General features: G+C 35.3%; 1 protein-coding gene across 6 annotated transcripts in view; it reads left to right on the forward strand.

Annotated features, from left to right (window-relative positions):
• Nucleotides 1-462: 462 nt before the first annotated feature.
• LOC135168181 (uncharacterized) overlaps nt 463-23425 on the forward strand; it is a 114609-nt gene continuing 91646 nt past the window's right edge. Inside the window, exons 1-3 of one of the 6 annotated variants that reach the window (XM_064132124.1) lie at nt 468-1062; nt 1213-1307; nt 17589-17757. In XM_064132124.1, coding sequence (XP_063988194.1) covers nt 17596-17757 — 162 coding nt within the window. In that variant the 5' untranslated portion in view covers nt 468-1062; nt 1213-1307; nt 17589-17595. Of the gene's footprint in view, nt 1308-11251; nt 11366-11393; nt 11767-17588; nt 17758-23425 lie in introns of those variants that run through there. The other 5 variants (XM_064132128.1, XM_064132127.1, XM_064132123.1 and 2 more) reach the window with 5 other exon arrangements.

Here is a 23425-nt window from a genome sequence, read left to right on the forward strand (position 1 = left end):
ATTCGACATGACTTGCCCGGGCAATCCAGTGTCAACAATCTCTGTCCATAATCCAATAAAAATTTCTTCTCAAAGTATCTTCGTCCATTAAACTGCGACATCACCACTCACGTGACTCCAGAACCTTTGAACACTCAAAATTTCCCCATTGCAAAAATAAAAATTAAATTCAATCGTCAATTCCATTCCGAAAATAGAATCATCACTCTGTCATCACCTGAACTCATTCCCCATAACTCCCGAGTTCATTCTTTACCGGTCACCCCGTATAAGCACCTGGTAGTCCTCGCCGTGCCCTGCTACCTCCCCCTCCTCCTCCTCCACCTTTCGCTGTTCCCCCACTCCCGGCCGATTCCTCCTGAGCAATGGGGGGGGGGAGAAGACACGATGCCGTCGACTTGGTACTTGGCCGATGCCACTCATGCACAGTTTTATAGAGTTTCTGTTCACTCGAGCCTCTCCACGCTCGTTTGCTCTTCCCTCGTATTTTCCACTCTCCTGAGGGGCCCCCTGCGACCACAAAAACCGCCTGAAGCCTCAAAATTCCGCCTATCCATTATCCTTGAAAATTCAAATTCCTCAGACAGATGAATACGTAAAGCTCAATCATCGAGGAATCTCGCTGTGCCTTGGCTTAAAAATCGATTATTTAAAAAAATTGAAGAAATTCACGTGCCCCGTGACAAATTCAATTTTATTATTTAAAGAGGTGCAGCAAGGTGTGGCGTGAGTGAGAGAATAAACTTCACTCGCCCCTCTCGTACTTCACGAGTACCAATTCCCTCTCTCTATGGGCCTTAAAGCACTATCCCCACCTCAATTTACTCGCTACCTTTCCCTCCAGCCGCAATTCCCAAGTCTGGTCGGCTCGAGTTCGGTCCATTTTGGTGTTTCGCGCCGTGCGGTAAACAACACCATCGTCGATTACCACCTGATACCGTTGAAATATTGATTGTAAAAAATTTTTTAATCAGTATTCATGATTTACGTTAGTGTGTACAATGTGAATGTTGGTTCATCGATGATAATTCATTCGAGTGTCAGTGATCCCCAGTGAATCAGGTGTTTTTTTTTTTTGTTACTGTAATACTCAGTTGTATTTACTCAATTATTTCTTGTTGTTTAACGTCTACTCATCTTTCAACTTCTCCTCTGGTTTTTGATGTTAATACTGCATTTATACCTCGGTACTTGCTCGAGCATCGTGCACAGTGCGCGTACTGTATTATTATTTTCTGGTTGAAAAAGGAAGGAGCAACGAAAGACAGAAAAGAAGAGAAGTGCATTCTCCGTACCGGGCATTTCAGGTGAGTTGCGTGCAGATCGACTTCTCATTTTTTTTTTATTTTAACATTCTTTTTTCGTCTTCTCTGCCCCCTCTTCGGTAAGATCTACCGGGTGAATCATTCCCCTTTGGTGATTTTGTTTTCATTTTTTTTTTTATTGGTTTCTTCACCGAGTTCTGCCGCTCATCATTACGATAACAATGTTTTTTATTTTCGATAAAAATGGGTAAACGTTTCACCTGCCATTTGCTCCTCCAGTTTTCCCGGGTCTTTTTTAAAACCGGGACGCGGTAAAAATGGAAGAATCTCGAGGGGGTGATTGGTGGTTTTTTTTTATGGAGGGTACCAGCTACACTGGAGTCGATTGGGCGAATTGTGTGGGAACCAAATGTAAAAGTCGATGGGTACGTAGGAAAAGGCTATTCCTTGGGTAAGATGGATAACATGAAAACGGGTTTAAGCGTGAAAGTAATTGAGGAAGTTGGACGGGTGCTCACGAACTACCTCGAGGTACGTTAGAATGGACGATCAGGGAATTTGTGATTTTTTTGTTCAGCTAATATGGATAATGTTGTGGGAGCAGTGTCGGCGAAGTTCACAGGAAGGACACGGAAAAACTAATATTTAAATTTCACACACTATTTTTTATAGATTTTTCGGATGATAGAAGACGTTTGAATGAAACGAATAGGTGACATGACTCCTTAATTCACGTTTGAAATTCAGAAACATTAATTTCATTCTATTCTATTCGTCTCATTTTATTCTGACGTTGTCTAGTGTCGTAAAAACACAGACAAATCAGTCAAAAAGAAATGATTTCAATTCTTTAAAAAATATTATATGAAGAATATAATATTTTAGTTTGAACGATGATAGGAGAGCACTTGCGAACAAATCAAACCGACAAAAATCTAAATTACGAACTCGTCACATCGGGATTAAAGAAACAAATTTAAACGCTCCAAAAATTATAGAGGAATTTATTATGAATAGCGAACAAAAATCTAGAATGACAATTGTAATGTACTTGGATACATAGGGTAAATTAAAAAATACCGCTGATGTAGTATAAATAAATGATTTATAGACACGATTATATGTGAGTGATATAGATAATTAAAAGAGAAGGAGTACAAGAGTAATTGTATTAGCGATTTTCATTTTTGATTATAAAACTGTAGGTTCCCTTCTATTGCTCGGCCACTCTCCTACCAAAGTCAATCAGTTTTAAGAGACCTGAATAAAAAATGTATAGTAACCATCTACAAATTTATTGAAACATTTACCATAAATATATAACTGATCGACTCCTGAACACATCATAAAGAAAAACCAAATTCTTCAACTTTAATTATATGTTGGATTCCCTCTTAATAAATTTACACATCCAATTTTATATTGGAATAAACTGATATTTATTATAGAAATCGTGTTGACACTTATACGTAGCGTGACACTTAGGTATTTTCTAAAGTAGATGTTCTGCTGACTACTCTCTATTTTTAACTAACTAATTTTCGCATGTCCTCAGTTTTATGTACCGGAGGGTGCAAGGAAAAGTGGAGGGGGTGAACGAAGCATGAAGGTTGTGTTGTGATCTCATGGGGAAATTTCTGAGGATTTTCCGAGAGTTTATTACGGTTTTGGCAGATCGAGGAATTTCTGTTGGTGGTGGGAATGAGCCCTAAAGACCAAATTTGAAGGAACTGATGGGAGAGAAAAATAAGGATCCGGATATTTTGAAGTACTAAAGGACCCAAAGGTTCATTTATGATCGTGTCGATTGTCCCAAGTGTCCAACAGATTTTGGAAAATAACAATTAAATGATTTGGGTGAAGCCCATGGGATTATTTGGGGAAAACCCTAGCGGATTACATGGGTAAAGAATACTTAAATATAATTAAAATAATAGGGTATACAACATATATCTGTATATACGTGTTTGCAGCATTATAAACCTATAGGTTTAAACAATCTTAAATAAACAAATTTTTAAAAAACTATAGGGTCGAAATGGTTGGGAATGAAAATAGTTATTTTCTGGAAGAAGACACTATATGAAATTGAGATGATGTTCTTTCAATTATTATGTATCATAGTCCGGAAGTAAGTGATCGTGTGGGGATTAATAAGTGATGACCCGATTTAAGCCCTCCGGCAATGTTTGTATATCTTAGAAATATCAATTCGTACTATTTGATGATGTTGAGGTCGCAGTAATTGAATAGTGGACTGTATGATTGCTGATATAGTAAACCGGAGATATGATAGTCAACTCCCGACGCTGTCCTGATTTCCAACCTGACGTATACGCCTGATTATTTGATAACGACGGCCTGATAGTGCACCTGAGAATGACCGCTGACGCCCTGTGATTGTAACCGACTGAATGATTGACTGTTCGTGAGTGTGATTGCGAGTATACTGACCCCCTAATTTCGACGATGTGTATATTAATAGTACATGGTACTATAGCTGTGTTTAGTCCATGTCAGTATTTTATAATTTTTCTTAGAACAGTCCCGGAATGTTTAGAATAGTTTTAATAAACAGAAACGGAGAAGGAAAACAATTACGGATTTCCGAGCACTTTTTAAGAGGGAAGAACGAATAGAGACAATTAGCAAAATCGTTGAAATAGGAAAGAAAAAAGGTGTACATTATTTCGTACTTTTTCACAAGGAGTCTGCAAGACCATGGTACGGAAAATGTAAGCTCTCTAGAGAATGTATTGTCACTGTCAATCGCGTCAGAGCTAATCATTATCATCTCGCAGCCTCTTTGGCTCGAGTGGGGATCTCCAATGACCCCAGCTGTTCGTGTGGAGCAGAAAGCCAAACTTTTGACCACATTCTATGGCACTGCCCCAAGTACGAGCAACAAAGAAACAAACTAGTAGATAGACTATTTGAAAAAAAATTTCCTAGGCCATATACGACGAAAAAATTCCTAGATGCGACAGATTTTGGGTACATAGAGGAAATATGTAAGTTTCTCAAAGACTGCAAAATACAAATCTAAATTAGAAATTAAGGAAAAAAAGAAAATAAAAAAAAAAACAATGTGTCAAATGAGAAATGTACCACTTCTGCAAGTGTAAACAACCCCTAGATTGGGTTCATCACTTTAAAATAATAATAAAAAAAAAGGAAAACAAAGAAATGAGAGAACAAGGGCCTTGTGTTGAATGGGTCCAAAGGGTGAAAACTTTGGTCACAAAGGGGTAGTTCCTCTGGAGACATCATAGAGCAAGATATAGCTTCTGCGGGCGATAATAAAGAATTAGAGTTTATAACCGAATCGTTTGACATTATTTAGCACTAAAAAAACAATAGCTTAGTATATACCTATATTGCCTGAAACTACTCAAAATGACTGCGTTGTGAAACACTAATTAATGCGAAAAGAAATTTGTTTAATAGTCATTTTTCATATATTTTATATCACTTACAGTCATATAACTAGTTATTAAAAAGTATTAACAATTTTTAAAAATGTATTTCAGTTCGAAAAAAAATAAATAATTTACACTTTATCTGAACGTTTTAAGCATATGACAGTGCAAATCTTTTTGGATGTACATCTTCCGCAAACATACTTCTTACATTTTTCACAAATATTATTTGTTTTGTTATTGTGACAAAGTCGTATTTGATAAATTGTTTGTTTGGTAGAATCTGTTGTATTTGAAGATGTTGAGGTTGATACTTAGTCACAATGACTGCTTTCGGAAATATAGGTATAACACACATATATATATATATATACCGGAAGTGAAGGATGGCTGGGGGTGGGGTAACTACAACGATTACTTAACCCATTTATATTGTAGAAAAAGTCACAAAATTATCAGAAGATGTGTCACTATTTAAATAATTATTTTGTCAATTGAAATTCAAAAGCAGTCGAAATGATTTACCTGGGTAATCTAAGTACATCCCTATCCATAATCCAATTGTATACCGATGTCTCCTCAGATGTTATTATTATTTTTCCTCCTCTGGTGTTATGCCCTTGCACCCGCCACTTTCGAAAACCGCCGTCTGAATAGCGTTTTATTAATTAGCCCGTTATCCATTAATTTATTTAAGATTGTCCCGCCTTAACGCTATCAGCCGAAATTAGAGGACCACTGCTAACTTTTTGAAGGTCCCACACGACTGCACGATCGACCGAAGGGCTCAACAGGTTACCGGTCACTCATGCCTCGGAAACGCGCGTATTGGGACGTCGATTTAATATTTTATTGCCCGACTGTTCTATGTGAAAGTGTCAGCTGTCAAAAGCGATACAACTAAATGTTGGAAACTTAGAACACAGTGTTGTGCCTTTTGGTGACACAACAATTTTTTGTCAGTTAACAATTACGACGTTTGTTAAGGTTCAATGTTTAGATAACGAATAACGTTATGTTTAAAGTCCTATTTTTATTTTATTCAGAAAAATATATTTTTTAATGAATTTTTACACCTTATAAATTTTTCAATGATTCACATGGAAATTATTTCACGGTTGATCTTGTCTGTTCTAAATTTTGAAGATAACTAACTTTTTGGACGAATTTCCCCTACGGTCCGTACGTGAAATTTGGTCGTTGGGGTTCGTTATATTCAAGGACACTCTTTACCAGTTGATCCGATCCCCTCGGTTTCCCCTTTGCGCAGGAATCCACAAAAAGGAAATGGTACAGAGCGAGACATATTCCGTAAAAATTACGGAACTCAGTTCGCTAATTGATTATAAAATAGACCAGAAAATTTTACGAGAGAGTATCGTAATTTTTGGCAGTTGATTCAGCAAAAAATTACGGAACTTTCAGGGAAATTTTCCTGGCAGTTCCCTAAAATTCTCGATGTTTAGAAGCGTATAATCATATGATACGAAACCTTCACACATTCGTTGAAATCGTGTATATGTTGCGCACGCGAAATTAGACGGATGCACTTTGAAATAATAAAGGGAATGTTGCACTTGTGAAATATAAAGTTTATTGTACCAAGTTCGTATTGTGGACAATAGATTAGAAGAGACAACTTCTTCCTTCGAATGTTCGAATGTAACTAACTCAAAACTAATTTTACAAACCCATTCAGGGTCTCGCCTACTTCTTCTGGCAATACAGACCCATATTAAGTTTAAACTTTCTTGTTACTTAGTTGTATAAACCAATCCAAACTAAAGTCGTTAATGATCAGGTTATGGTGTTACCTCACCCTTGGTTTCAAACGGGACCTTATGGCGTGGCCCAAGTGAAGGACGCATGCAGCCAACATTTCCTTTACAACATGTTCTAGGAGATGAGCTTTGGAATTTTATACATTTTAATAACTATTGCTTCAAATGCCACAATACTGAATATATAAAATAATCGCGTGTACACATGCAGGCTCCCAACACTCAACAAAGGTATTTCACTCCCGAATAACACGGAGAGAAAAATTGTGTAAAAATTACGTGCCACTTCCATAATTTGCCAGTCATCAAAATATTCGGTAAAAATGACGAAACAATCACGCACTTTTTCAGTGAAGTCCCAGGAAAAGTTCAAAACGCACCAGAAAAGCATGGAACTGCTGTATACCCCTATGTTTCACTTTATATTTTACATTAATATTGCTGCTTCCCATTCACCGTTCCTAAACGATTCCCAATTATTGGTCAGGGTTTCCCCCAACTACGTCTGGCCCAACTCTCAATCCCATCATAAACCCTGCCACCACTACGAATTTTCCACATTTCCCATTTACTAAAGGGTAGCATCTGCATGCCCAAAAAATAGTCATGATTCCCTCCACCTCCTCCATTTTCTTCTTGTATCCTCAGGTAAGGAACTGAGTACTCTAACATTATTCCTGTTAATCAGTTAGATCCCGAATTTCACCGAGAGCACTGAGTCCACTCTAAGATCAGAAATCCCTTCGAACACATAAATCTGTTGTCACAATATTTACACGTTGAGTGAATTTCCTAATAAATATCAGTTTTTATTTAAATATAACTTCTGTGTTTTTAATTTGTTACGGGAATTCAACAGAACGCTCAGTGAAAAAATGTGTTACTGTTCCCTAATTTTTACGGAATATTGTGTTGACTGGCAGATTACGGAACAGACACGTCATTTTTCGCGAATATTTCTCTCCGTGTACTGCTAAATTCATTATTATCTTGAAAATCTGTATATTTTTTTTTCAATTTTCATCAAATATCTCTTTTTCGTACCTAATTTTGTCGACTGGAGGCTCTGAGGTGCGCTGAGAGAATCGGAGAGTACAATGACCTTATGCCCTTCGTTAAGGGCTTGTGTTAGTCAATAGAATTGTAATTTCCAATGATTGCAAGTGATGTCCTATAAAACCGTCGAACTTAATATCCCTGAGCTCATATAATTTCACGAATTTCAAGTGATTTCAGTTCAGTCATACAATAATTTCCGCAATGAATAGTCACTTGAATTATGTATTGGTTTATTTACTCTGCAAAAGTTGTGTGTGAAATTTCGACAATTGTTGTGGCTGAGGGAAGGATCGATGGTTTTTGAATTTAGCTATGGAGATCGAAGATAACGAGCATGTCCAATTTTAGAGAGACTTGGGCTCATACCACGATTTATTTATGGTTAATAAGCCGATTCGTTTGAGTGTTTCAAGGTCCATTTGTTGATGGTTAATATACAACCCATTCGAAAGAACTATGAACTCCGAGAAAATATGACTTTTTACAGTTAACTGAAAGTTTTATTGCGACAACTCGAGATTCGTTAACTACCAGCCAGTAGATTTTTTCCAATTTCTCCTGTCAACTAAATCATCCGGGAGTTGATGGGAAATATTTGTTTCGTAGTATTCAAATCCATCAATAGTTTACCAAGCTTGTTAACAATGAATGAATCATCGTAGCCGATGCGCTGGGCGGATCGAACGTCAGTGACAATAATTTTGATTAAAAAAGTGAAAGGCCTTTGATTATTTTTAATTAACTTGATGATGTTCACTGCATAAAAAAGTGAATCATTACGATATTTATAAATGCATCAAGAATATTTATTCTGCTCTTTTCATTATCTTTGTTCTCAATTTTTAAAAATTATTTTGAGATTAATTTTAATTAAAGTCTTTTAAATTATTGGGATATGGGTAAAAGTAAATAAATAAATGTAGCAACAGAGTCAATTAATTTAACTTGAACTCTTTCTTATTGGCACGAGGAAGGCACGACTGACCTAGAGGACCGGTGTCCAGAGACTGAATTTTTACTATTTGAAAAACCTTTACTAAATTTCATTTGTTTATTACTCCAGAGGACAGAGTTTCCTTTGAATTTAACATGTGGTAAGGATTGCAATGCTCTCAAGTTCGGAGCACAACAGATCATAAATTAGTCATTTTCTGGAGACTTTCAAATGCATCATAAACCTTGTTGAGTGATTTTTGAAAATCAACAGAAGAGCTGTGTTCTTATTTTCCAACATAAATTTTCGACTTCTTAATATTTAAAGAAGTATTTCAAGAATTTGCCGACTCATAATTTTTTCCGCCTTTGAATTTAAGAAAAAGTTTCTTTTTCGAATATTATTAATGTTATTTGTGGAAATGTCAGTAAAACAAGTGAACTGGAGAATTTGCTACTGCATAAGTGAACACAATTAATTATGTTTAACGGGTATTCAATAACTCGCAAATTATTCATTAAACTTAATAGGCCATTGCCATTATTAGCACCTGGAATTGCAGAACACTAATACCGTTTTTAAGCTCTTTTCGAATAAGGAAGACATTAGAGCATACACCAACCTGATGACAGAAATAATCAGAAAAAGGAGAATTTATCATATCCAAGTAGTACAACAAAATTGTTGTTTACGAAAATCCCTTTGAACACTCGTGAGATATGTGGGCCAAAGACAGATTGTCGCAACGACAAACGTTTAACGGATATATATTTATTAATCACCACTATATACCATTAAACACTTCTAAATATTACATTTAAGTTATTATTATAAACACACGACTTGACTCAACGCTAAACAATACGCTACTCTTACAAAGCACTTCGGGTGGTACTCTTCCCACATCTCGTCTACACTCTCACTATCTGATCTCAACATTCTCAACTCTGACTACCTTCTACTCTGAACTCTGAACTGTAACTACCTTCTACTGAACTCTAGAGTACGCCCTAGTAGCGTCACGTGGTCAAAGCGTCTCTGGGCATTGCTGGCTGGAAACGATTTTCTCCTGTCACATCTGTGGGCCTCTCATAGACCCCCAAAATATGACTGTCTAGGTACTCCTATTGTACAGACTCCCATCCCTGTACCATCTATGTCTATTTGCGCGGTTTCTCCACACATAGCACCCATTTCTACGTCTCCAATAAAATCTTATAGCTACACTTGGGAGAACTTCATCTCACGATTCTTATTCCTACTCTAAAATACAACCATTAAGCTCTAAGAATATATTTCTCAAAACTACACGCTATGTAAAAATTGCCGATACTCCACACTTATGGAGGGGGATCAAGCGTTGCCGCCTAGTCATCATAAGATGCAACGACAACAGTCAAGTAAAAAATAATCAAAATATTTTGTAATTATTTCTCGGAATTTTTGCAACAATTTTACTTATTCATTATAAAAAAATTCGCATTAATGAATAATGATAAATGCACGATTTATTGAAGATGCGCAGCAAAAAAATTAAGGTCATTCGACGTAACTATGTGATCCTTAAGGAAGAAATAATTTCAAATTTTTTTGGAAAAATAGCGTACGTCCCTCGTAATTTGGCAAACGCTTACCTAGAGATCTCATCGCCTGGGTTAACAGAGCGAGATCAGGTTATTCATCTCACCAAATCAGTAGAGCGAATTGCAATTGTCAAGAGCAAGGAGTGCACCTGTAGCCCTAAAATTCAGGACATCAACGATATACTTGGGGAATGCCCTCAAGCTACAACTGGAAGAGATAAAATGGTTGAACAACAAATAAAAATTTAATGCCCAAGGTCATCTGCCATTGACTCACTCCGGTAGCACCTCTAAATATCACATTTGAAAAATATCACAACAAAAGATTACACCTAAAAATATCAAATATTTGAATATCGCAGCATAAAATATCCCATCTTAAAATATTATAGTGCTACAATATATCACAATGAGAAAATATCATGGGTTGAAAATATTATTATCATTATGTGAACAGTTAAATTTGATTTTTTTCCGTTTCGCCACTTTTACGAGTCGATGTTGTCCTTGCTAATACAAAGTTATTAATTTTACTGTATTGGACACACCTCGATATAGCCAGACCTAGCGTTTGGGACATTGCCGACAGTCGGCCGAGGGTGGGCCAACAGTCGGCCCAGGGTAGGCCAACAGTCGGCGATCACTCAGCGACGTCTCCAAAGGCTTCACCATACCCCATCTCAACCAAGATGTCATATCAAGATATTTTGACCTGGATATTATGACATGGAACGTTTTCCCCGCCCAGGACGGAAAAACGGATCTACAGTCCGACCACAAGGCGAAGACTTCTCATTTCTAGTTATGTAGTTTAGAAATAATGAGTACACGAATGGGCACCTGATACAAGCGAGAGGCAATATCTCACGTAATCCTGATTACCGTAAACTTGAATCCGATACGGGTTTATCGGAGTAATGAACTCCGCGAGTGAACCGTGAATGATTAACGAAAATGTGGGTATTAATTATCTAGCGATGTCTCTGGTTTTTTATATCATCTCTATATCGGTTAATTAATTGTTATCGAGATTCTCGATGGAGTCGTTCAGAGTTGATTACAGAATTTTTTCATTAATTTGCTTATAAGCTTCATTATTATGATAATTAATTCATTACCCGGAGGAAATGTGACGATGCATTTGGACGTCGCCGGGGGAAATGGAGTACTTAAAAATTTGTTGACTTTTATTCTGTTTTTCGAGTACTTCAGAATAAAGTATGGTTTTTTATGGACTCCATAAAAGCTTGAGAGTGTGCAAGGTTTAAGAAGGTTCGGTTGGGGACTGGTGTTCATGTTTTTCAAAGTTGTTCTGTGCCATAAGGTAAATCATCTGAAAGTGAACTAACTAACGTGAACACATCATTAATCCACTATTTCCATCTGAATTATTTAAATTGGATATGATTATTCGAATGGGCTCGAATTTTATTTATGTGGATCATGATAATTACCATTTTTTAATGAATAAAAGTCGATAAATGTGATGTTATGCTCTTTCAATTATTCCTGTCGAGGTTTGGTACATGTTATCCTATCTTCATCTTGTGATTTAAGTGATATGGAAAGACGATAACCGAACTAATTACATCGCGAGTGTCCTGTTATGTGATAAAATTATATTGGAAAATATGTCGAATTACAGGATTATATTTTTACCGGAGGGCCCAATTTTGGAAAAAAGAATTATCCCTTAATCCGTTATCCGTTGGGACTTCTGTGAAGGTTCGAGATAATACTTTAATTTATGGATTTTCATTAAGTTCGGTCGAGAAATGTTCGATCTTATTTTACTATTAAAGCGGAGATATTGAGATTTTAAAAATTATGAGCTTCTTGCGTCGCATGAAATGGTTCTGTTGGTCTGTTGGTTCACGATTTAATTAAGTGCAGGCGATTACGAAATGGGGGAGGTGAGATTTCGTGCCACTGTCTTCGAAATTTAAGATAGGAATTTAAGTCATAAGGCCTAGAGTGGATTTGTCTTATAAATTTAATCACAATATGCGCATTCGGCTTCGACGATAATTTACATTTCACACACAGCAAAAACTAATCGTTAAATACGAGACTTAAACCGTAATTTACGTGATTTTTCAGCACATAAATTACGATTTTGAAAACGTAAATTAAGATTTCTAAAATGTAAATTACGAGATACGACCTCGTAAATTACGTCTTTTCGAGACGTAAAATACGAAGTTAGACCTCGTGATTTATATTTCTTTTCTCGTCATTTACGAGATCTCAATCACGTAAAATCCGTGATTAATGAAATCCAAAACGCAATCGAAAAAAAAATTTGTCTTGTCAATATGAAATCTTTACGTTTCAGATGATTCTGAAGCATCTGGGCCCATCTTTCCGAGACTTTTTTTCAATAAATTTTTAAGGCAATTTCGGAAACATTGCAAAAGACGTTTATTAAACTGATAAAAAAATTTCAAGTGCTATGTTTCGCAAATTTTCTTTTCGCGTTCTGCCAAGATTCAGAATAATTCGACCCTTGCAAATTTTGGCTAGGTCAGTATTAATATTACTGTAAATTCAATATTATCAATTATTGTAAATAGGAGGGCTCCTCGTCATTGTGCTGGCCCTACGATCAAAGCGTCCAAGGATGCAGTGTCAAGTCCCGGTGATGAAGGATTTTTTCATCGCCAGTAAACGAACCCAGTGCATATGGAGTTCATTATAATTATAACGGTCACACCATTTCACACCACCGTTTATTTATTTATTACTATAAATTGTTGGATTTCGGGGTTTTCCCGGGCTTCAAAATTCGTTTTTCTAGAGTTTTTATATTTCCGGATTTAGAAAATATTTATTTCTTTGTTGGTGTGGGACCTTTTCTTTATGTTATAATAAAAAAGGGGGAAGCCCCAGAGGGACTTTCTCATTGCGGATTTTTCTCAAAATATATCTGGTGACCAGAGATGGTCAAGAAAGAAAAGTCCAAGGGTTAAGGGTGGAAGGAGAAATTATATTGCCCTCTGGAGAGGAGTTTAACGTGGGCCTCATCAGTAATGTTTAGTCAGTTCATTGTCAGTCTTCGTTCAGTAAAGTACCTCTTGACTGTCTAAAGTCTTATCATTTTTAATAATAATTTTGTCTTAGAAACACTCCAAGAGTTTATTTATGACGACCTCCATAATCCAATATAAATAAAAGTGTTGGATATGCAGGGAATAAATTGAGCAACAACAATCACGTTAATAAATAATACGTATATTACGGATTGCAACAATAAATATAAATATACTTCGAACACTGAATTTATACGTGTTCACTCGTTCGCCATTATAATCGACCAGTAACATTGACACTCACAGTGGCGAGATTACGATTTACTAATTACAATATATAGGTGACAGTAGAATCCACGGTCGGTAACCAGGCTGTCTTTGATAGCTCTTATCAACAAAAAGTTTGTGAAATATATCAACATTGCTTCAGGGTTTCAATCGGGTCATCATTAATTAATCCCCATCCAATCACTAACTTCCGAGCCATTTAAACAATTGAAAGAACATCTCAATTTCATACACAACATTTTCATTATTTAGTTATTGTATTTATCTTTGAAAACAGAAAAAAATCTAGAAGTTGTTGATTTTATCAATTTCTCAAATCCATCCTCTTTACTTTAGAAAATACAGACTTTTGACAAGACGTAAACAATGTCATGAATTATTTCGAAATAGTCGTGAGAAATTTTTTTTAATTCGACTCACTTAAAAAAAATCACGAGCAGAGAAACTATTAGGCGATAGTTGTTTTTTGTACCGATTTTTCGAAATTTCAAATCAATATTCAAATCGATCTAGCCCAGCCTCGTTCCTAATCGAGTTCATTTCATATCATTATTGAAGTTCTCCAATAAGTGTGAAGCACTTATGGGTGTAATTTAAGGTGTATTAAGACAATTTGTAGTGCAATTATAGTGATCGTTCGAATGACCCACACATTCATATTCATTTATAGAACTAATATTTAAAACTTCACTCGTAAATTAACAACGACAAAGTGAGAAGAGGATGACTTCGTTGTCTCAGTTTCTTCTAGATTTTGTGGTAAACAAATTACGGTGAAGACGAAATTATCAGATATCCCAAAGCATCTCGTGGAATCAGTGATTACAGCGTCATAATATCTAACGAGAAATGACTAACGAGTAAATTTACAACAATTATTTGAACAACTGTTGTCTAATATGTTTTGAAAATTTACAAACCGTTTATCGACGGATAAACAGTCCGGAAATTTGCATTTCTCATGAAAAGCAGGTGAACTTTCAGTTATAAATATTTAATTCTACACACAAAATACAATAAAACAACAATAAAAAAAATTAGGGAATCGAGAAATCCGTCAAATGTAAGGCAGGAAGCAAAAAAGTCGTCAAATTGGAAGGAAAAGGCATTAAAAAACAATAATGCAGAAACTGCATTTGTTTTTAAAATATGAGAAAGAATCAGAGCGACGGAAAAATAAGAAAACGTCTAATAAATTTTCATGAGGTGCTTTCAACATTAAACTCCGAACTCTATTTCATCAAGTTATTGCTGCGGAAATATTGTTGCGTGATGACACACGCAATTGATATGTTTTATATTATAATTAATAATTGTAGAAAATGTCCATCCCTTCATCTGACACACGCCTCAACGCGCCATTCATTCCTGTCAATTTCCTGTTCATTTATTGCTTGACGCGTCGTGGGCCAAAAACGTATGGTAATTTCTTCGAAACAGTTGTAAAAACTCAATTAACAGAAATTCTCCGAACTTCCCCAAATGCTCGAAAATTTCGTTTCCTTTCAGAAACATCGTCCTAATCCCTCAAAAATCGAAAAAAAATCAAAAATCAAAATGAAAATTCAGGTCAACATTGTTTTAATCCCTTCCAGATGTGTCCCTCAGTTCTTCAATTGCCCCTAACAAAGTCCAGGGTTATTCCAGTCTCAAAGACCAATAGAACTCACCTTATCTTCTTCAGTCGAATTTTTCCCTCTTCAAGTTTTCAGTCAATGACTTTTCCACTCTCATCGATGATTCCTTTAACCTACTCTCTACCTCTCTTATCTTGGCAAATCTCTCTCAACAAAAATCTTACAACAAATTCAGTATTAATTTAAACTTAAAGGTGCAAACATTAAAACAAAAACCCAAGTATATCCGGAATTAAAATAAACTGTAACTTGTTAAATATTAATTCGTGTGTGTGTGTCAATAATTATTAACATTTTTGCTAGTTATCGATACTTCCTCGTCTCGTTAATCCCTCCCTCCAGTATCGTTAACTGATAAGTGATACAAAGAACCCATTCGGCGTATCACGTTTCCTCCAAAATAATTTTGAATAATCAAACGAGCCAAATTTACAACTGGGCTAGAATCAAATTAAAATTGTTGTTGTGTGGCGAAATAAATATTGTAGGAATTATTGATAGAAAAGTAAGATCAATATCTTCTTCAACTTCTAAAATTTTGCAATCTATTTCCTCTAAAAAAATCCTCAGATGGAGCCCTTGAAGGAGATAAGTTATCCGTGAAGCAGCGAAGTTGATGGATTTATTGAATGAACTGCTAGAGTATTTCAAGACCTGAAAATTCTCTCAGGTGACATTTTCTTCGAGAGCCACTTATCCTCAATACATTTGCATAATTAACAAAATTGTCACGTTTACCTTGACACAGCTTCATCTGTTTAAAATTCCATTGGTTAACGCATTTTTAATTTCGCTCCTCACACGATTCCCCACCTGCCTCTCAAACACAATCATTTAAATAATAACATTCAGACGATTTCGTATTGAAAAGAGCAAAAACAATTCGACGGTCTTAAACTTATATAAATGAAATTTATTACTAATGTTTACAAAATAATATAAGCAAGTGACTATAGTCAGTTCAGCCTGGAAGGACAGAAACTGTACCACGTCAACCGTAGTGCACTCGAGCTATCAATCTAATATCACTCGAGATGTTGATCTGTCACTGTCTAGATTTTGACAAAAATTCGATGTCGGTTGAATTCCGTGTTTGGACTTGATTATTATACTTGCACTTAGTTATCGAAAAGGGGTGAACTGATTGGTGGAATGTAGGATGACTGAATTGTATTGTAAATACCAAGAACACATCACACTTAAATTTGACCAGAGTCAATTAATTTTAATTTATTGTAGACCAGTCACTTATAAATAAAGAAAGTCTGTTTAATTTATTTTGTTTATGCCGACTGACGAGTAGGCAAGAATCTACACTAACACTTTGTAAATTTAACGAATGGAGATATTTTCATCGTCTTTTAACTCGGATGAGGATCGCGAAAATTACTCTGTCTTCCACGAGGTGTCCAGAGGAACTGATTTTCTCTTTCCTTTTTGGTAAAATTTTTGGAAAAGCAGAGAGTCCTCGGAGGTGGCCCTTGTTTTTGTCACCATATGTCCCTTCCCGAATTGACAAACTGAGCAATAAACTGATTTCGGGAATTTTCAAACCCTTCTGGACGCCCAAAGGCTGACAAATCCATAATTTATGTGACGGCGATTTTCCCCCAAAAATGTTCAATAAAAGTTTGAAACATTTAGTTTATTGATGCAAAGTGGTCTTTCTTTAATTTCCTAGATTAAATGTTCTTCGATAGTAATTTGTGGTGGAAGATTCCTCCTCCCTCTGCCTTTCGTCCTTCTCTTTTCTGTTGCTCTGATGATTATGACTATACCAAAAAATGAAAATTCATCTTCAAATTCTCTTCTTCATCTTCTTGTTTAGTTCAGTGATTGCTATCGAAGTGAGAATATATCGACTGAAATAGTTCAACTGAAGCGAAAATAATACAAGCTAGTCATCCACTTTAAAAAAATCCACCCTAAAGTTCTATGCTATGGGATTAGATATTTTGGGGAGTGAGCAATCCGAAAATTTTATTGATGATTGCTCCCTTCCTTCGTCCGGTCATATTTAATTCTGTACTAATTTGCCTAGTAGTATTGTGTCCAGCAATATTTCTACATAATATTCTGTCCTGTAATATTTAGAGAGGTGCACTGAGAAAAGAATTATTTTTCCCAAAAATTCATTTACGCCAAAAAAACATTTTTTTTTCCATTCTTCATTTCTGAAATTGTGGCACTCCCTAAATTGCGTCAATCACATTGTTCTAAAATATCATCATATTATTTATAACCTTCAGTGACCTCCTTCAATAATTATGAAGATTAAATAATTCCTCAAAACTCTTTCCTCACGAAAAAAAAAATTTATAAAAAAATAAATAGTTATTAATAAAGTTGATTCACGGTTACATAGAAAATACTCATTTTCTAAAGTCATATATTTATCACAATTTAAATCTAACTCTCCCCCCCCCCTTAGTAACGATTACACCGAAGAAATAGAATTTTGAAAAAATGAATATTTCACAAAAATAATTTTTTTCTTTCTTCGGATGATGTGTTATCGTCCAAAAACGATGATTTTCCCTGTCACCTCAGTATTTCGCAAATAAATAACCAAAGAAAATGTATTTTGTTGCAGTCAAGCGATGGCCTTGAGGCTTCGCACCAGCAAAGATGTCAAAAAAAGTTCCTACTACGTATGGTACCTTGGTGCTAGGGAAGCAAAAGGGGTGGATGCAATGCCCGGTGCCATAGCGTATCTCCTCGAGCGTGAACGGCTTCAAGAGCCTTTCAAGGTCACACTTCAGGTAAAACAGTTATCATAACGCCCACAAATGGTCAACCACCGAATAAGAGTTGGACTGTGCTATTTATAGAATTTATATCTACCCATCCCTGAGTCATTAACGAGCTAAATAGAGCCGGTTCCACAGGGACTCCCGTGCAAGGCGTCTTCACTTTACATAAAAACAATAAACCTTTCGCATTTATACGGCAGATTCAGGCCTCAGGTCTCGCTTATCGCATTCTAATTTTGTCGCCATTCGTTTTATTTCATTTTGTATCGAATGCTCGCCAAAACCTTCGCAAATTCAATGCAAAGATTCTCGGGGCCCATTACTGTTATTTATTTATGGGTGACGCTGATATTTTGAAATGTCCCAACGAGTTTTACAGAATTCCTGTCGTCTATTTATCTGAATGTGAGGTTATGTTTATAATCGAGAGTTGTTTTCCATTTGACATTTCTGCGCGGAAAAAATTCTGTTTATTGAAGACCTGTCAGAAAGCTTCAGAAAAATTATCAAAAGATTTTCGGAAGATTCCCCTGGTGATCGTAGAAAATTCGGAGGGTTTTGGATGACAATATTTGGTTCCGGACGTTCTGCGTTGAAAAATTTCTGTGTGGAAAGTGTTCCAGAGATCTTCAGAAGAGTGATTATTTTTGGAAGATCTTTTCGGTGATTCTAGATGATTTTTTGGAAGGTCTTTAACAAAGAATTTTTGGTTAGGTCTGGCCTGTACAGAAAAATTTTGATTTGCCGAAGATCTTGTAGAGATCTTCAGAAGAATCATCCTTTTTGGAAGACCTTTTCGGGGATTCTAGAAGATTCTTTGGAAGGTCTTTAACAAAGAATTTTTGGTTAGGTCTGCTCTGCGTAGAAAAATTTTGATTTTCTACGCAGAAGATCTTGTAGAGATATTTGAAGATCTTGTAGAGATCTTCCGAAGAATCATCATTTTCAGAAGATCTTTTTGGTGATTCTAGAAGATTCTTTGGAAGGTCTTTAACAAAGAATTTTTGTTTAGGTCTGGCCGGTGCAGAAAATTTTTGATTTTCTGACGATCTTGTAGAGATCTTCAGAAGGATCATCATTTTCGGAAGATCTCTCAGGTGGTCTTAACAGATTCTTTGAACGGTCATCAGAAGTCAATATTTGTTTAGAGATATCCAGTGTAGAAGAACTTCTACCTGCTATTGAAGATCGTGCAGAGATCTTTAATCGAATCATCAAAAGTTTTTCGGAAGTTCTGCTTGATGATCCGAAAAGATTCTTTGGAAGGTCTTCGAGAGACAATATTTGGTTACAATATCCCGCTTAGAAAAAATCCGTCTGTCGAAGATCTAGTAGTGATCTTGAGAAGAATCATAGCAAGATCTTCGGATGATCTCCGTGATGATTCTAAAAAATTCCTTCGAAGGTCTTCAGAAGCCAATTTTTGTTTAGAGCTGTCCAGTGTAGAAGAATTTCTGTCTGTAGAAGAACTTTCAGAAATCTTCAGAAGAATCCTATGAAGATCTTCGGATCATCTCCGTGGTGATTCTAAAAAGTTCCTTCGAAGGTCTTCAGAAGACGATTTCTGTTTAGAGGTGTCCAGTGTAGAACAATTTCTGTCTGTTGAAGATCTTTCAGAAATCTTCAGAAGAATCATAGCAAGATCTTCGGATGATCTCCGCGATGATTCTAAAAAATTCCTTCGAAGGTCTCCAGAAGATAATTTCTATTTAGAGGTGTCCAGTGCAGAACAATTTCCGTCTGTGAAAGACCTCTCAGAAATCTTCAGAAGAATCATATTAAGATCTTCGGATGATCTCCGTGGTCACTCTAAAAGATTCCTTGTTAGGTCTTCGGAGCACAATTTCTGTTTGGAGACATGTTCGGAAGAAAACTTTTGAAGAATTATTTCCAAAGTTAAATTCCGAAAATTAAAAAAAAATGTCTTCCGAAACTTTTTGCGGATCTTTTGCGGATTTTTCTGAATGAATCTTCGATAAGCAATAATTTTCAGTGGAATTACGATAGGATAAAGATGAGCAAAATTCTTTACGGAAGATTGAAAGAAAAATTGTTAATAGCTGAGTAAAGTTTAATTAATTCATCCAATAATTTTACAACCTTCATTCAAATATTTTTACGCGAAAACTACTTGAATTGATTTCAAAACTGGTTTTCTCGATCCGAACTAATTGCCTTCAGTGTGTAACGAAGTATTAAATTTCTTGGCTTAAGATTTGTCTCAGTTTCGAATGATGTGCACCTCATAATTTTCAAATCACGAATTTTATTGTTCAAATAAACGCGTATTTTTCAAAAATTCTCATCTTCCCAGTGTGGCTTATCATCATATAATCATATCTTCAGTTCGACCACTTTATAATTTAGTTTCTAGCACAAACGTTTTTCCTATCGTTATCTATTATGTGGCTTCGAACTCTTACTTAGATAAGAAATGTATCATCTGAACAAATTCATGAAGAAAAAATCGTACGATGAAGTAAAGGGTCAACTAATAATCAAATTTCTAGGCCAAAAAAATAAAATTCAAAACATTTTCTGTCACCAAAACGTCGGATCAGGGTATTTTTTGCACAAACTACTATTGTTGTTTTAGAATGGAAGCCTTGTATTTGACCGAATTTTTGAATTCTCCAATTTCAATTTCAATGCATCTAGAATATTATGCAACATGTGCATTTCTGCTGGAAAATTCGAAATTTTGAAGATTAATTTTGAGAAAATTGTAAAAAATATAATAAAATTTGTAGTTAAAAATTGGGATTTTCAACTTATGATGGCTATCTTTAACCTTTACTTTGATGCGTCGTTTTGGCTCGATCGGTCCAGTAGTTAAGGCGATATCACAACTTTTGTGTGAAGGTATTTTCTTGAATATCTCATGAGCCACTCAACAGATTTCAATTTTCTTTTTTTCAAAATACTCGTCTCAGTGAGTACCATACAAAGTTATGAAAATATGTACACCTATTGGTATGAAAATCGCGAGATATTGGGATTTTTTCTGTTTTTTTATATTTTCAGTATTCTATACTCAATAATTTGATGAAACATTGCAACTTAAACTTTAATATGATCATAGCTTTTATCATATGAAAGCATCAAACGTCAGATAAGCGCATTCCATTGGCTACTTATCAAAGACTTTATTGTTAAATTGAAGTTCATGTTACTAATCGGTTAAATATATTTTTCTAAAACTCCTGGCGAATGTCTGTACCATAAATAACTCACATCGCGAATATCTACTCTTTCATTTTTGAAATCGACTTGGAGCGGATCCGTTCGGAACCGCACTACCAATCGAATTCGTAGAAACGAAGAAGAAAAATAATAACGCGTCAAATATCGGACACATCAGTTCTGTCGAACAGCGACGATCGCCTACTTGTTTAGAATCTCTTTTTAGAATCAAATGAAATTTTTTTATTGAATTCTGAATAACATTTTATTTCGTTTGAATTCATTTTGGCAGAAATAAATATTCCTCGTGTTTAAAAAAATCACATTTCCATGAATTCTGTGAATAAGTGACTTCAGTGAAAGTGTTTTGATTATCTATATTGAGTAAGATCGTATGAATCTAATCAGAAAACACGAAATCTGGACGATTTGACTTCTCTAGAATCATTTCGATGCCATTTTTTGTTACGGTACTCACTGTAGTGTAATCGACGTTCTTTCATCATCTCCCTGATAGTGAAACCATGGAACAGACATCTTCTCCTTCTCCCCACGCCCTAAATGTCTCACGTGATGTATGCGCAGACCCGAATCGCATGTTCCCATCAGGCGTCAAATATCGGTCACATCACTTCTGTCGAATGGTATTGGTCGCCTGCTTTTCCTGATGTGATTGGCGTTATGTGTCAACAAGAATTCCAACTTTTTATTCATTTTATTTATTTTATTTATTGTTCGATCTCGTGTCCTTTGGCGGGAAAATGAATCTGGAGAGGGAGCCCCTGTCGATTGCTAGATGCTACTTTCAACTGTGAAATGAAAAAAATTTATTTTCGAAAAATATTCGGCAATTCTACTATTTCTTCCGGAGGCGATTTCCAAATCAGTTGCAAGTTCTCATTTTTCACGAACTTTCATCGACCGGTAATTGAAAAAAATAGTGAAAGGAGTGACAGAAAGTGAAATGATGAAGTGTTTTTCAATTATTGGGACCAATTTTGAGAAGAAAATTATGACGATTATCTGTGATTCGTGGGCTGTTTTAATTAATTTTGATTTTTTCGTGCTGACAGCACTTATGTAAAATAAATTAGTCATTTCGACTAGTAACGTAATCATTTGATATTTTTCATAAAACTCCCGGAAACACTACACAATTTACAGGCGGGAAATTTCATCACCTTATTTTTTTATGAAATAATGAATTTTTAAATCCGATTCTTTAATGGACCATTGAATTTCAAAATCATGGGATTTTGAAAATTCTTGAAACTTCAGAATAGGATTGATGATACTTTTAAATTGCCACTTACCTCTTCTGAATTTCAAACTCCACATTATGAAAATGTTGTGAATGTGATTCAATTTAAAAATAAATTAAAAAATTGATTGATCTTCAATACATTCAACGACACGTGGAAAATTCTCAGACAGATTACAATTACATGTGTATGTATGTATATGTTATGGCCAAATCAAACTACTTCCAAAAAAACATCGAACAAAAATCGTTATTTCATTTATCTTTCAGCTTTTCAAAATAGCGTAGTAATAAAAATGATGAACTGGAATAAGTTGGAAAATAGGAAAAAATAAAGGTATGAAATGAGTTTCTTTAAATTACTTTAATAATTGAAGAAAAATAGAGATAGAGCCGTGAAAGTATTTAAATTAACATTAACAAAGAGAATACTGTGGTGCCCTCACGAGAAACGTCTTGCTGGCAAAAAAAAACATTTCCGTTTACCACTTGACTATTTCCAAAATTCCTTCGAATCATTTTATTACATGTCAACCGTTGTCCCGTTGGTAAATGAGTTTGCACGGATGTGGAGAAATTTGTAGACGACAATAGGCGACGACTACAAAACGATAATAAAGTTTTAAGACGCAGAAATATTCAAATACTTCCCGAAAGTAAAACCGTTATAAAACACAACTGATGGATTTTTCCGAGTAGATATTCGATAATAATAATTAATAAATGTAACAAAATTTAAACTTGTTTCTCCGTTTGAACATAATAAACGTTTCGATTCGGAACACTCACTCCTCCCTTATTGTTTATTTAATTTCGACCTCCTGTAGGGATTATTTTGACCGAGGGGCTATTCATTCGCGAAATCACTGTGTCACTTCGGGCTGAAATCATGTTTGAAATCACATGAAATCACATGAAATCTTATGAAATCGGTCGAAGTTAATTGCAATCAGAGAAATTCTGGGATTTCATCGATTTCAGATGACTGCAAATGAAATCACATGAAATCAGTGAATTATAAAACTTGTTTATTAAGATTAGTGTTGAGTTTTGTTTATTTGGATGGGAGAACAATAAAATCTCGAGAGTTCTCAGGATCATATGCTCGTGTACAGGGTAATGTTAAAGAAATAGGTGTACTTTGTACCTGGTATATTTAAAAAAAACAAAGATTTTTGAAATGCAGCCAATGACTACTCATGGCTATATAAATATTAGTCAATACCGTCAAAC

Source organism: Diachasmimorpha longicaudata, chromosome 12, assembly GCF_034640455.1.
Source record: "Diachasmimorpha longicaudata isolate KC_UGA_2023 chromosome 12, iyDiaLong2, whole genome shotgun sequence".
NCBI classification, from domain to species: Eukaryota; Metazoa; Arthropoda; class Insecta; order Hymenoptera; family Braconidae; genus Diachasmimorpha; species Diachasmimorpha longicaudata.